The sequence below is a fragment of the Urocampus carinirostris genome, chromosome 12, assembly GCF_059441175.1.
Source record: "Urocampus carinirostris isolate Australia breed hairy pipefish chromosome 12, RoL_Ucar_1.0, whole genome shotgun sequence".
NCBI lineage: Eukaryota > Metazoa > Chordata > Actinopteri > Syngnathiformes > Syngnathidae > Urocampus > Urocampus carinirostris.
The window spans coordinates 19,932,016-19,946,846 of record NC_142360.1 but is presented as its reverse complement, the minus strand read 5'-3'; the positions used below and the strand labels follow the sequence as shown (position 1 = coordinate 19,946,846).

The 14,831-nt window shown below is 40.5% G+C and overlaps 1 protein-coding gene across 2 annotated transcripts in view; it reads right to left on the bottom strand.

The window, feature by feature from the left end:
- The window catches only part of negr1 (neuronal growth regulator 1), a 225,498-nt gene that overhangs the window by 59,107 nt on the left and 151,560 nt on the right, over positions 1-14,831 (bottom strand). For both annotated transcript variants that reach the window (XM_088349976.1, XM_088349977.1), the window contains exon 6: positions 11,386-11,534. In XM_088349976.1, the coding sequence (XP_088206102.1) occupies positions 11,386-11,534 (149 nt within the window). The remainder of the gene's footprint in view (positions 1-11,385; positions 11,535-14,831) is intronic.

The window sequence follows — 14,831 nt, the reverse complement described above, 5'->3', positions numbered from 1 at the left end:
TTTTTTTATACATAATGAAAGTTGTTTTGTACCACTAGGAGACACTTAATACTGCACACTGCCCCTTTAAGGTATCTCACCACCCTAATAGTTTGAATGGACTTTCCCCATCTTATATTTCTGATTTAGGCATGTGCTATGTTTCTTTTTGGAGCCTCTGCTCAGAAAATTCTGGTATAATTGGGACTCCAGGAACCAAAAAGAAATCCTCAGGATCAAGAGCGTTCTGCCCAATGCTGTGGAACACTGCTTCCTGTGATACGATTTGTAACCGCAGTGAAAGTGTTTAAACCAAGACTCAAGACACACATATATTCTATAGCTCATGATTGATGCCGGCCTGAGTGGAGTTTGCATGTTCTCCCCGTGCTTGCGTGGGTTTCCCCCGGGCACTCCGGTTTCCTCCCACATTCCAAATAACATGCATGTCAGGTTAATTGGCCGGTCCAAATTGTCCCTCGGTGTGAATGAGCGAGCGAATTGTCTGTCCCTGTGTTTAGGGTGTCCCCTGGCCCATTGCCCGAGGATAGCTGGGATGGGCTCCAGCACCCCCGCGACCCTACTGAGGATAAGCGGTGCAGATAATGGATGGATGGATAATGTATGTTTAGTGTTGATGTTGAGTATTTTTTGTGTATTGTTGGCCAAGCAACGTCCATTGCAGCCCGGTTATCCTGGAAGGGGGATTTTCTCTTGTAAAGCCCCTTCTTAAGAATTTTTATTTTCCCCGTTATGGGGGTTTACTTTTTCTCTACCTGCATGCAGGTTTCAGATCAGGGGATGTTGTAATTGTGGCCAGTGCATTCCTTTGAAACTTTTTATGATTAAGTAATCCTTTGCTGTGGCGCGGCTTACTTTTTGCGTTTTCAATACTTTGCAGATTTTCATAGTGCATCGAACTGGACAACACACAGCAAATGCTATCATGAGGGCATGCTGCGGAAGGCTGTGTGCCCCTGAAGCTGGAAGTCCCCAATAAAGACTGAAGACTGACTGAAGCGAAAGTTAGGGTTGTCGCTAATATTTTTCACATAGGCAATTCTCTTCACCTTTTTGTGACCACCATTGACTGTAAAGTCGAGTAAATGTCATCAACGTGCAGCGACGCACACACGGAAGCAGGAAACAAAGGTGTTGTGCCTATTTCCGACGCCCCCTGCAGAGTCTGACTTCCCTTCAGGTGAACGCAAACTCAGATTTTGTTTTTCTTCTCAGCGCTGCACTTCCGGTGTTTGTTAAGAAATATTGATTGATTGAGTGATTAAAACAAAAAAGTGATTGATGTCTATTTGATGAGTTTACTAAGACATTCTTGTGAATGTCACTAACACTGGAGGCGACCCAATCTAGCTAAACGCTATAATATTCACGACCAGGGGCTATCTTAGGTTCAGAGCCTTGGGGTCATATCACTCTCAATTTCCACCCAAAAAACACATACAGCTCTCTTTGAGTCATTAGACATTTGTATTCAATTATGTAGATAAGTAATACATAATAAAGTTATACATACATAATCGACCTCTGTGTTCTCGAACACACGTGGTTTTATTACCAAGAAAATGATAATTCATCCATCCATCCAGCCATTTTCTTCCGCTTATCCGAGGTCGGGTCGCGGGGGCGGCAGCGTTAAATGGGAAGCCCAGATGCCCCTATCCCCAGCCACCTCCTCCAGCTCATCCGACGGGACCCCGAGGCATTCCCAAGCCAGCCGAGAGACATAGTCTCTCCAGCGTGTCCTGGGTCGCCCCCAGGGCCTCCTGCCGGTGGGACATGCCCGGAACACCTCCCGAGGGAGGCGTCCAGGAGGCATCCTTTCATGTCCCAAAAGCCACTTTCTGTAGCCGGGGATCGTCGCGCCAAGGACCCCTCCCTTGGCCGCTACCCAGCTCTCTGCGCACCCGACCCCTTTGGACCCTCCTACAGGTGGTGAGCCCATGGGAAGAGGGTCCCACGTCGTCCCACCAGGCGCTCGCCCGCGGACCCCACCTCCAGGCCTGGCTCCAGAAGGGGGCCCTGGTAACCCGCGTCCGGGCAAGGGAAATTGAGGATCAACGTTTTGTATCAGATGATAATAATAATAATTCAGTGATTCAATGATAATTCAGTTTCATAAAAATCAGTATCAATTGATATTGTTTTTAATAGTGAATGGTTTGTTAGATAATTCATCAAAATGTGATGCTAATGTGGTGAAATTGTGAGGAGAAAATACAGAATTCTCTGAATTCATCTCAAGGCTTTGCTAGGAATCAAATGGACTGAACCATTTCAAGGCAGTCGAGGGTTTTTGGTGCTGCTTTATTCAAAATGTTGTTTTGTTATCCTTTTTTACTATTTAGCTAGCGTTTTCATCATATTTTGGCCTATCCTGTCCTATATTAAGAAAAATAGTTTTTAAAATGCTGTAATTTTTCCTGTTATTTAGGTTGAATTTTGGGGTGCCCTCCAAAAACGATCTTTTTACGCCGATGCTCACGACCACAACGAGTAGTACACGAGGAGGCTTTATATAGAGTACTATATTAGCCATGTGCAATAATAGCCTCATTGTAATGCATGTTTATTGTACGTAGTTGTTCACTGCTGTAACCAGAGCACAATTGTGACTGAGACCCTGTTTTTCATGGATTTTCCCGTGTAAACCACCATATCTATTAGTCACGTGAAAGTGAAAAATTGGTCATGTTAGTTGTGTTGAAATTCTAACTTATAACCTGTAAAGGATTTCAGTGCAATAATAATGTTTTTTTGAAGTTATAACAAATATTCTTCGTTTCTATTTGCATTATTCGAATTTTCTCACACCAATTTTTCAAACTTTTACTGCAAAAGTATATCGGCTCCAAATATCGGTTATGGGCCTCCTCTTAATGCTATTAATCAGTATCAGCCCTGTAAAACCCATATCCGATCCTTAGTTCTGCCCCCAACTAGTTGTGATAGATCTATAGTTATGTTACTGATATCTAATACATAAATACAAGTTTCTTTATGTGGTTTGAATGAATGATCTGCATTTATATAGCGCTTTTCAAGTCAATGAAGACTTCCCAAAGCACATTTACCCATTCACACACATTCACACACCAATAGCGGCCGTGCAGCCATGCAAGGCGCCAACCTGCTTATTGGGGGCATTTGGGGTTCAGTGCTTTACCCAAGGACACTTCGACATGTAACACGGAGGACCCGGGAATCAAACCTGCGATCTCTTGATCCCAAGACGAGAGCTCTACCTCCTGAGCTAATGCCGCCCCAATATGACTTGACACTGAGACGGGAAAAAAAAAGCAACCCGAACGGCTAAGACTGTATGTTGCATTTTCCACTTGGCTTCAGTAATGATTTGCTATGATGACATTGTTGTCACTTTCGGCTCTCTTTCTCCCCCTTTGGCTCCGACAACAATCACACGGCGTGAGAAAACAACACGGTGTCAGGTGAGGATACACGTCCGGACGACACCTCCGTGCCCCGATTGATAGGTGCGGACAACCAACACAGCGCTCATTAAACAAGTTGCCGGCAGTGGCTGTCCCGCTCGAGGGGACTGGGCGGTGATGGGGAGAAAGTGACTTACTACCTCTTTCCTCGTCAGTCTCCTCTGATTACTGCCGGGTGGGGGCGGGCTGGTCAGAAAGGAGAAAAGAAAGGAAGGAAATGAAGTCTGAGGTATAGGAGGAGGAAAAAGCTCCGCTGGGGCTAAGCCGAGGTGGGCTGAGGGGATAGGAGCTTGACCAATTAAGCTCGAGGACTTCTCAGAAAATTGGAGTGAACAGATTCACTCTTTTTCATCAAATTTTACTTCTATCCAGCCACTCAAATGGGAAATCGAACCGCAGTAAATGCAGTTACCCAGAGGAAAGTAAGAAGGACAAAAGACGGACAAAAAAGTAATTAATGGCTACACTTTGGTTTTATTCTTTCTTGAGCAGTGAGCACAGTTTGAGACCATTCCTTATTTTGAATATAGGGAACATTATCTAAGCCATTTTTTCTCAACTGGTCTCACCATTCCACCCTAATGACAAGCTGCGACCCAAATTAAGAAAAAAATAAAATCCGAAATGAAAGGATTGTGAAGTTTAAAGCTTGGATAACAAAATAAATAATAATGAATCAAATACATTTGCCTTTTTTTAAATGACAAGAAAAAAACAAGACAACTTTAAATACTGTATATACTAGTATATAAGCCGTCATCACATAGAAGCGACCCCCTAAAACTGCTTTAAAATAAGCCATATATTAAAATAAATTCAAAATACTAATAAACCGTGTACTTCAATATTGACAATTTAGTTGAATGAATGAATAAATGAATAAATGAAAAAATAAATTGTCAGGACCAGAACGGAGACAGGACCCAATTGCGTTACGTTTCTCACACAGTTTTATCAAAGAAAAGAGGAAGGGCTGCGCCCACCATCGGTGTTCGCTAGGCTTGGGAAGCAAGTCGCTCTCGTACTCGGATTGTGATCCAAACACAGAAGTGGAACCCCCGTAGCGAGCGATGGCGATGTCAAGGATGGAAAAACCGGGACAGGAGAGCAAAAAACGTGGTCGGGGTCCGAAACGGATCGTAAGCCGGAACGGGAGAGCAGACGTGGTCAGGATCAAAACGGGTCGTAGCCGGAGACAGACGGGAGCAGAAACGGGATAGGTGGGAGTCAGGATTGAAAAAGGCTTGCCTAGTATACACTGAGGTTCACAGACAAACTGACAACAGGGGATTGACACGACTGAGTTCAAATAGTGACAGGGAGCTAAACAGAACCCGCGGTGGGTGGCGCTAAATGAGCCACATCAGTAATCATGACATGAATGAATGAATGAATGAATGAATGGATTGCTTTTATTGTCCCTATATATGCACAATGAAAGGTCTTTCAGGGCAAGGAAAACACATTAAAAGGTTAACATGTCCAAAAAGAAAAACATGCAAGGACCCTAATAATATGTAAAAAAAAAAATTAATAAAAAAAAGCTAAAGATACATCATTTCAAACAATTTACTGTATCTTCCAGCAGCGCTTTAATGGCACACTTATACACCATTTTCGTATTTTGGTTCTTTCTTCGACTCGATCATTGTTGTTTGAAGTGTTTCCTTACCACTAGCTTTCTTGGATCCCATTATTATGTGCAGAAAAGGGAATTAAAACCAACAAAACCATACTAAAATGAGATATGGGCCCTCTCAAACATCCATATGGACTAAACAAGAAGAAGAGATCAAGCAGGGCATGATCGCCATCCACTGTGAAGTAGTATAATTGACCTTCTGTTGTGTTCTTAGCATTTTTTTACCAGAGCAAAGGGCTGGCGACCCACTCAAAATGGGTCCGCGACCCACTTTTGGTTCCCAACCAACCAGTTGAGAAACACTGATCTAAGCTTCATAAATCTCTGTGTTTGACTTTGTTGAGAAGCATCAGCATTCATTTATGCATTCATAATCAGTTTATACCCGTTTGTTTATGGAACTTAAGGATTTAAACGCAGCAAGAGCCTACTGCAAAATCAGCAGGCTGCTTTTCTTTGTTGTTTGTCGAGAGTCATTGAATTAACTTTGACTTGTTCACAGTTTGTATTTGTTGTTTGAATATATGCTAGAGTTTTGATATTTCAGTTTGTCATCAGAAATACCACAAGCTATACACAAAGGGGAGTCAAAAAAAAATAAAAGTCATCATACTTCTCCTAAGTCGTAATGGTATATTACCCTTGTTATCGCGGTTAATCGGGTAACAACATCCTACTAAACGAAAAAATATAAAAAGTGGAAACATTTATATAATTACTTAATTAATCCGTTGTCACTCAAAAACAAATTTGCAGATTCGAGTATGTGTTAAACAAATTAAAATACTGTAATTTATAAAACTTTTAAAGTGCAAAAGCAAAAAACACATTTGAATTTGAATTTGACTTTACTATTAACACAATACAAAAACACGTGAAAATGTTTCTAAGAAATGAGTGGGAAATAAAACGATCGATAATCTAGAAAAATATGGATCAATGAGCAAAATGATATGTAAATGGTGGGAAAAAAAATGTAGTTATCTACGTACGTTCTTTTTGATGAACTCCAATACATTATTTTTATTTGTTACATCCCCCCGTCTTATACTATGTATTTGATCATTGGGCTTGGAAAGTTAAGTTCATTTTGATTTAATTCGGAAAATATTATTCTATGAACCCACAAAAAATGTAAATTGTCTTTAAATCCATTTAAGAAACTTTACTCATCTGGCATTACGTTAACGCAGCTCAAACCTTTTAAATTGTATTTCCAGTACATTTCATTTCTTACACTAGAAGCTTCATCGCAGACTTACAGTTCATCTCAACAGCATTAATTAAAAGTTAAGTTGATTGAAAGTGGCATCTCAATATGTTAAAACTTAACAGAATTATTGAAAGAGTAAGGCAGAATATTTCCCTTTTGTCAACGGACAGTAAAAAATATATTCCCAAGCCTCCGTGTACTGCCTCCACTTGAAATTCAGAGCAACCTATGATGCTCAGTCAAATATGCAAGCCTCGTTCCTTTTCCCATCTTGCTCATCAATGGCTATTGACGGGTTTCAAAATAGCTATCCAAAGTCACCTGTGGTCTCACCTCTGGATTCTGTAATTTGCATCTGCGTACCTGTGAGGGTGAACCCCAGTGATTGCTTGCCATTTTTCATTAAGGGCAACAGCGGAATGCTCCTCTTTTTCATTAGCAGAGATCATGGGAGTAAAAAAGGAGCCGGTGGGGAACACTTTTTTTGTGGGTATGCAAGAACAAAAGTGCAAACGAAGAAATAAGAGAATCACAGAGAAATATAAAAGTGTGGCACAAAGACTGACAAAGTTGTGGGCGGTGGTAAAGGATTCCACTTCCTCAAACTATGCTGAGGGTTTTATTCTTTGTTCCCTTCAGGCCTCGCCGGCGTCCCATTAAGATCATCCTTTGGAAGATCTGAGGCAATCTTTTGATGTTCTGTATGCATACACAATCAGAATCTCACAGGGCTCCTCTGACAAGAGCAAATGCTACAGAAATGTAGTCTTGTATTCCGAGTCCCTAGCTTGAGAGGGACAATGTTATCATGCAAAGATGCGGCACAAACTGGTGAATAATTTAGTTCACCTGTTCATATTTCATCACAGAATACATTAAATTGATTTTTTTCCCACTTTCATCCTGGCTCTGCTACATTGTTCTTCAATTCTTAAGTGACAATGTGTCTAGCAGCTTGCCAGGGACATTAGGTGGACAAGATAACTGCATTCTGTCTTTCAGATCACATCCAGCAGAGGCTCAATAATACATTGTTTGTATTGTAAAACAGCCAAGTTGTTCAACTCTACTAAAGCCCTCTCTATTCCTGGTCACATTTTGTGGCAATTATTTGTTGAGTGAATCATTCACTTGGAACACATGAGCCAGCGTTCACAAACGGCTACCCATTTTTTAACTCCAGAGAAACGCTTGACAGCTTGGTGGCTATTTTATTTATCAGAAGAGCAAATACACAACCACAGGTTACTGCCCAAAAAAGTTTCTAAATAGAAAAGAAAGTCTGAAAGTAGATCGCCCCCCCCCACCCCTCGTGACCAACTGTTATCGCGTGCAGACGTGCTTCGTTTTGCTTTCGTTTTTAATATAGGTGTACGAAGTGTTTTAGCCCCTAATTATGCCTCCGAAGAAAGTCAGTGCTAGCAGCAAAGTTGCTACAGGTGAAAAAAGAAAAGTAGTGCGTACAACTATTGCATTTGAGAAAGAAATAACAGCAAAATATGAAGGAGGTGTGCGAGTGTCTGGTCTTACTAGGGAATACCCCACCGTCCACCTGCGCCTTCTGCTGACCACCACAGAGGTAAGAAATCCTATTCATAATTATTTTCTTTATCCTTTTTTTTTATTTTTACACGTCCATGTTAGCGTAATATTTCGTACAGAAGATTACGATAACGCGAACGTACGATTAGCCTGGGTTAGCTTTATGATTCGAGGTAAACATACAGGGTGTTGGAACTGAGCCCAAAATTCAGGGTGTTGGAACGGAGCCCCCTTTCCAATGAACCGCTCACCACTTGTTGTGGAGACCCGGGTTAAATGACTTGTAAACGACCTGATTTTTTTTATTTTTACACGTTCATGTTAGCGAAATCTTTCGTACGGAAGATTACAATAACGCAAACGTATGATTAGCCTGGATTAGCTTTATGATTATATTAAACAGTCAAGGTAAACATTCAGGGTGTTGGAACGGATTAAAACGATTTACATTATTTTTAATGGGAAAAATGATTTCGGTGATCGAACAAATCGATTTTTCGAACAGGGTTCTGGAACGGATTATGGTCGAGAACCGAGGTTCCACTGTAACTGCATCTTAATTGTAAAGTCTTCGTCCGCGAACGGTTCTGAGGTCAAGGGTTCAAATCCAACCACCACCCTTTCTGTGTGGAGTATGCATGTTCTCCCCGTACGTGTGGGTTTCTTTCGGGCACTCCAGTTTCCTCCCACATTCCAACAACATGCATATGAGGTTGGCTGGTCCAAATTGTCCCTAGGTGTGAATGAGCGCGTGAGTTGTCTGTCTCTGTGCCCTGCTACTGGCTGGAAACCAGTTCAGGCTGTTCCCTGCCACTGCCTGGAGATAGCTGGTATGGACTACAGCATGCCTGCGACCCTGCTGAGGATGAGCGGTGCAGATAACGGACAGATGTTATGCCATGTCATTAAACATTCTATTAATGTATAGGACCCTGATGCCATTATTCTGCTTTGTTACAATTAAAAACCCTGTCATTTTGCTTTTACTTTTAGACACCTGCAAAGAAGACTGCACAGGATGACAGGGTAGTTTGTTATTTTGACTAATATTACTCACTGTAGTTTGTTATTTTGACTATTATGGACTGTTTACACATTTTCTTACAACCCTCTCCCAAAATTTCTTAACAAATGTCTTTTTTTTTAAAGCATTACAGAAAATCACTTGTGGTCTCACCTCTATCCAATCATGTTGCTTTTGTTGTTCACACCCTTAAGGGCGGATCTGCTTTTTGTAACCTAGGAGATTTAATGAAAGGAAAGACCTCAGAGAGGACCTTTAGAACACATTGGCATTTTTACATCTTGACAGTTGTTTTTAAGACCGGTCCTCTTCTCCTTGCAAGCTCAAAATCCATTGATATTTTTCTCCTTTTTTGAGTGTCAACTAAACTATAAACTTAATGGGACTTATTTTGGTGAACGTAATGGGAAATAAAGCCTAAAATGGAATCTGAAAACCCTGCACATAGGTCCAATCCCAGCCGATGTCTAAATGTTTGAATCAGACACAGTTTTACCACAGTCACATGTCTTACCGTTACAAGATCTCAGGTGTGAGTGGCTAACAGATGCATTAAAGTTGGTGTTATTGTTCTCAAAATGTTATACTGGTCAGTGAAAAATCAATATGGCACTTCATGGGAAAGAGTTCTCCAGGGAGCAGAAAATTTGAGTTAGTGCTCTAAATAAAAAAAATGTCCTCAGTTATAGGAAGACTGCCAACACTCTGAAGTTGAACGGCAGCACACCGGCCAAAGACCATTTGGCTTTTTCAAATGACAGACGTCATTCAGAATAGACCTTGCCATTATTGATCAAAGTTAAGGGTAAATGCTTGGTGCCATATTTCAGGAGGTTGTCTCTAGAAAACTGACAGATAAGCGCTGCGGGCGCTTTTGTTCGGGATAAAGGAATAAGGAGTCAGCGTGTCAGCACTCAACCATATGCTGAGCTCTGCATTGAACTGGTCTGTAGGAAAGTCCTCCCAAAAAGCCCTCCAGGACATGGTCTTCAAACAGTTTGCTCCAAACGGATGAATAAACTAAAGACATTGATGACTAAAATGATGTACTGTACTATGAGTATGATCCCGATTCCCTTGTAGATTAAGGCACAATCGCATTATTACCCCTTCACCACAATTTTACTCCTTGATCTACCAAAGCTCAAGTATGCCTGGAAATCACTACAATATTTTGGTGTAATTTCTTGACAATTGTGCTGCCAGATAATCACACTGTGCTGACTGTCCATGAAGTCAGACTAACTGACAAGACTCTCACCGATCCTACGGGTTGTCGTGCCAAGAGCACAGCGTCGGCGGTGGTTGTCAGGTATGTAACAGGCAGCTGTCATTCAGGTACAAGTCGCGGTCAAGATAGTGGAGGAAGCAGTGTTTATCATTATGTATGTGGGTTGTGGCTCTCTGCTCAGCAAGGCAATGAAAAAAAGCTTACTTGCAAACGTTTAATGAAGCACTTTTTTCAATATTTTTTACCATCTTGTTCCAATCCGAGGCCTTACGTGTATCACAAGTCATGACGAATCATATTCTGATTTAATGCTTTTTTGAGCATCGATAGGATAATAACTCATGAACGATGAATGAAAAAAGTGTGATAATGAGATAAAATAAATGTGCGTTACACACAAATAAATACAGTTCTGCCCGTGCGATCTACACTTTGGGAAATCCCCCCCTCAACCTCAAAACATTTGTTCCTCAGATCTATACAAGATAGGTAGGTCACCCTTTTTGACTTTAAAAAGGTGAATTTCTCCTAAGAGTAAGATATTTTTATGCCTGTGAGGTGCTACCCGGGATGGCAGGGAGAACAATGGTTGGAAGGCATTTTAAAATTTAATGATTCAACAAAATTCTAAAGACAAGGCATGCTTTACCCACAATTAGACACACAATTGGATGAGAGTGAAGAAATAATCGAGGTTATGTAGCTTGTACAATTTCACTTATCGGCAGGAAGTAGATTTATTTTAATTTGTATATTTATTCTTGCGATGGTTTGAGAATTTAAGCACCAGAAGAGCGTTTTAACACTTAACATTCTCTGCCTTTCATACCCATTTAGATATTCATAAGTATTTGACTTAAAAGGGCTGTTTTGCACTTTTGCATTCTGGGCCATCCCAGCATTCTGCTTAAGAGCGCTGACCTGCCTGCAGCAATTGATACTATTCACGCAATGCTTAACATTTATCATTGCTAGGGCAAAAACTGAATTTAAAAGCAGACCGACAGCAACAGGCAGACAAAATGTACAAAAGCAGCAAGAGTGGTGACTTGAAAAGAAGAAAGATTGCCGGGTGATTTTGGTGCTGGAAATCAAGCAAATACAAAAATCAAGCAATGCCGATGAGGATATGTGTTCTAAAAGTTGGAAAATGTGCTTGATAATGTGTTAACAAATGCTCAGCTTAGAATGCATCTGAGGTCACAAACTGGTTTGGCGCAGCTACCAGACTCCTTCAAACATCAGCACAAATAATCCCCAAAAATCAGGTATCACGGTACTTACGGATGAGAGGCACACTGGCATTAGCGGTCCCGAGTTTATTGGTGGCGATGCATGTGTAGTTCCCGTAACGATCTTCTGTCATGTTGGTCACAGTGAGGACTGATCTGGAACTGAGGCTCTTGATCTCGATGCCCTGGCCCTTGATAATCCTGAAAATTGAGCACAATGCCAACACATTAAGCCTTTATTTCTCACACGCACGCACGGAAAATGTCAAGGGGGAGGAAGATGGTGTCAAGGACAGCGCAAATGTTTGTCATCCTGACACTAAGCAGCACTTCAATACCCTCTTCAGCCCATCTAGTTATTCCTCGGTGTCTTATGTCTGAACCCTTTAGAAGGGAAATGAAATGACTTTGAGGATAACACTTGTAATATGAACTTTACAAAATAATACATTGTCTTTTATACATCTACAAGCATTGACTGCAGTATTGAACACTTAAGTGTGCATATCAATAAGTTATTGTATTACCTTCACGCTCATAGTTCTTGTAGACATTCACAATTTCTCTGGTCCAACTGTTTTATGTCGTTTTGTTTCTTAGTATTACATCCATCCATCCATTATCTTCTCTGCTTATCTTCAATAGGGTTGCCAGGGTGCTGGAACCCATGCCAGCTTTCGCCGAGACACCCAGAACTCGGCACACTGAGACATACAACTCACTCGGTTATTCATACCTAGGTACATTTTGGACCGGCCAATTAACCTGACATGCTCGTTTTGGGAGGAAACCCGAGTGCCCGGGGGAAACCCACACAAGCACGGGGAGATCATGCAAACCCGGCACAGGAAAGCTTGTTGCTGGATTTGAATCCATGACCTGAGAACTGTGCCGCGTAAACGCTGACCACTCAGCCGCCGTGCCGCCCCTGAGCATTATAACAAACAGTAAATGAGGATTCACCAACATGGTTGCTGTTAAACTTGGATTTAAAAACCTCCTACCCAAAAGGGTAGACTATAATTTTTACACAGGACTTCAAAATTGGAGCCATCCCATGATTCAGTAAGATCAACTCACTGTTCCCTGTATTTTCTTGGCTTGCCCAAGAAGCACTTTGGTCTTTAATGAAGCGAATGCATTTATAATACACTCGGTGTGAAGCAAATATATTAAAAAAGGACATTTTATTTCGTACCAAATGTAAATCACTCCCTTCATTTCCAAAATGTTACCACCGGGGCCATTTTGAATCCTAACATACACATTGTATCTATTGATTTGTCATAAGTGATGTATAATAGTTTTACGATTTCACGAATTAAAAAAATTAAAAAATGGGACTCAACATTCTTTATGGGATAAATATACATTATTTTTTTAAAAATTGGACACCTGCAAAGGATACCATGTCTTCACCTTCCACTTTACGATGTCGAATAACATAATTTTTCGCCTTGTCTCTTTGCAGCAGTATAAGACATTAACAACAAATTATTTAACATGTCCAAAAACGTAAAATACATATATTCTGCAGTGTTCATACATGTGAAGAGTCAGGTCTCTAAAATGCCTGTCTGCTATTTGTTGACATCACATTGAATGCTGGTCTGCTAGTGGTTTGCATCACTGCGTCATGACAATACAAAAATGTTTTTGGCTGAACTACCTCCTATAATGCCATTCTCTTTCTTCATATAGTCCAAATTAGTGTGTCCCTCGTAAAGACATGCAAGTCGGCAATACAGTGCTGTATTTTTGGGATGTATTTATTAGCTATAGATCCTAAGGCTTGCAGTGATGTTTCACAGAGAAGCAAAATCATGATAACTATGGAAACTTGTTATTATCCAGAAATACAAAGAAAGCGAGCAGGTTGTTACCCAGATTATGAAATATAGCCATAAGCAATCTATCATTTGGAAAAATCTGAAGGTTAAGGAAGTGATTGACAACTCATCTAAAGGCCTCCTCACACAAGTAAACATTTTGAAATCAGTTTCATTTTTATTTCGCCTTGTTAACCCTACATCCACCCGCTACTCCACTTGACCAGTTCAAAAAAGGAAAATAAACGTTCCTCATACTGTATATATATATATATATATATATATATATATATATATATATATATATATATATATATATATATATATATATATATATATATGTTATATATATATACACACACACCAACGTTCATTCTGTGTTTTTGCATTGTGCTTCCATGTGTCCATGCCACCCCAAGCGGGTCCCTGACACCACAGGGTCTAACCACGGCAGACTGGCATGTTTATGTTATGATACATGAGTTTCAACCCGGCAGTGCCCGTCCTTCTCCCTTTTTTGGGTAGAGTTTTGCTCTACTGTATGAAACTTGGTACTGCCCATGGTTACCAGTAACAGGAGAAGCTTCCTAATCTGATTAAGATACAGCACCTTCATCATCTGGTCGCTGTTTTTATTTCCTGTGTAAACAGTCATCCTGTGTAAACAGTCTCTTAAGAAATAATGGCATGGTGTGTGAGACAGTACTGATACTGGATCATTATGATCCATTCAATTGTGCATCTAATCCTTTTTCATCACAGCATTCCTTAATACGGATTGAAATAGTAATGATTTTAAACAATTCCTTCCTCACTGCCTAGTACAAAAAAGCAAATTGGGGATTACTAGACACGGGGGTTAAATCTAGGTCAGGTCGGTTTCAGTGGCTTTGTGCGAATATTTTGTCATATCCATCAGCGAATCCAAAAAAAATTCCACGTTGTACTGCATACACTGACTTGGATTGTGGCTGCCTCCAACTTTGCTATTCCAACAGTTTGCACAACTCTGTCCTAAACCACTGATTTAGACCTCCCTCTAAGCCAGGCAGTCCCGTGGGACACCCTCACTAATAATTTTGCTCGGGGTGAGCTCGTCTCTCCTCAATTTAATTCAAAGCACCCACACTAAGGCGTAGTGAGGCGAAGGCTCCCGTCGCCTCCCTTCAAAGCAGTGGCACGTCATGAAAAGGAGTTTGTCAGGAGACTGTTATGTTTTCACAGCACGGCAGACTGGCAGCAGCATTGAACGGATGTTAATGCCGTAAAACACAAACACAAAAAGTAAACAAAAGCCTCCCCTGAATTTCTTGTTCCTGGTTGTGTTTGACAGATGCAAAAGCTCATGTTTTTTTCTTTCGTATTTAATGGAATTACCATTTAGATAGATAGATAGATAGATAGATAGATAGATAGATAGATAGATAGATAGATAGATAGATAGATAGATAGATAGATAGATAGATAGATAGATAGATAGATAGATAGATAGATAGATAGATAGATAGATAGATAGATAGATAGATAGATAGATAGATAGATAGATAGATAGATAGATAGATAGATAGATAGATACTTTATTCATCCCCGCAGGGAAATTCACAAAATAAAAAAATCAGATGAAAAATAAATAAATAAATAAACAAACAAACAAACAAATAAATAAATA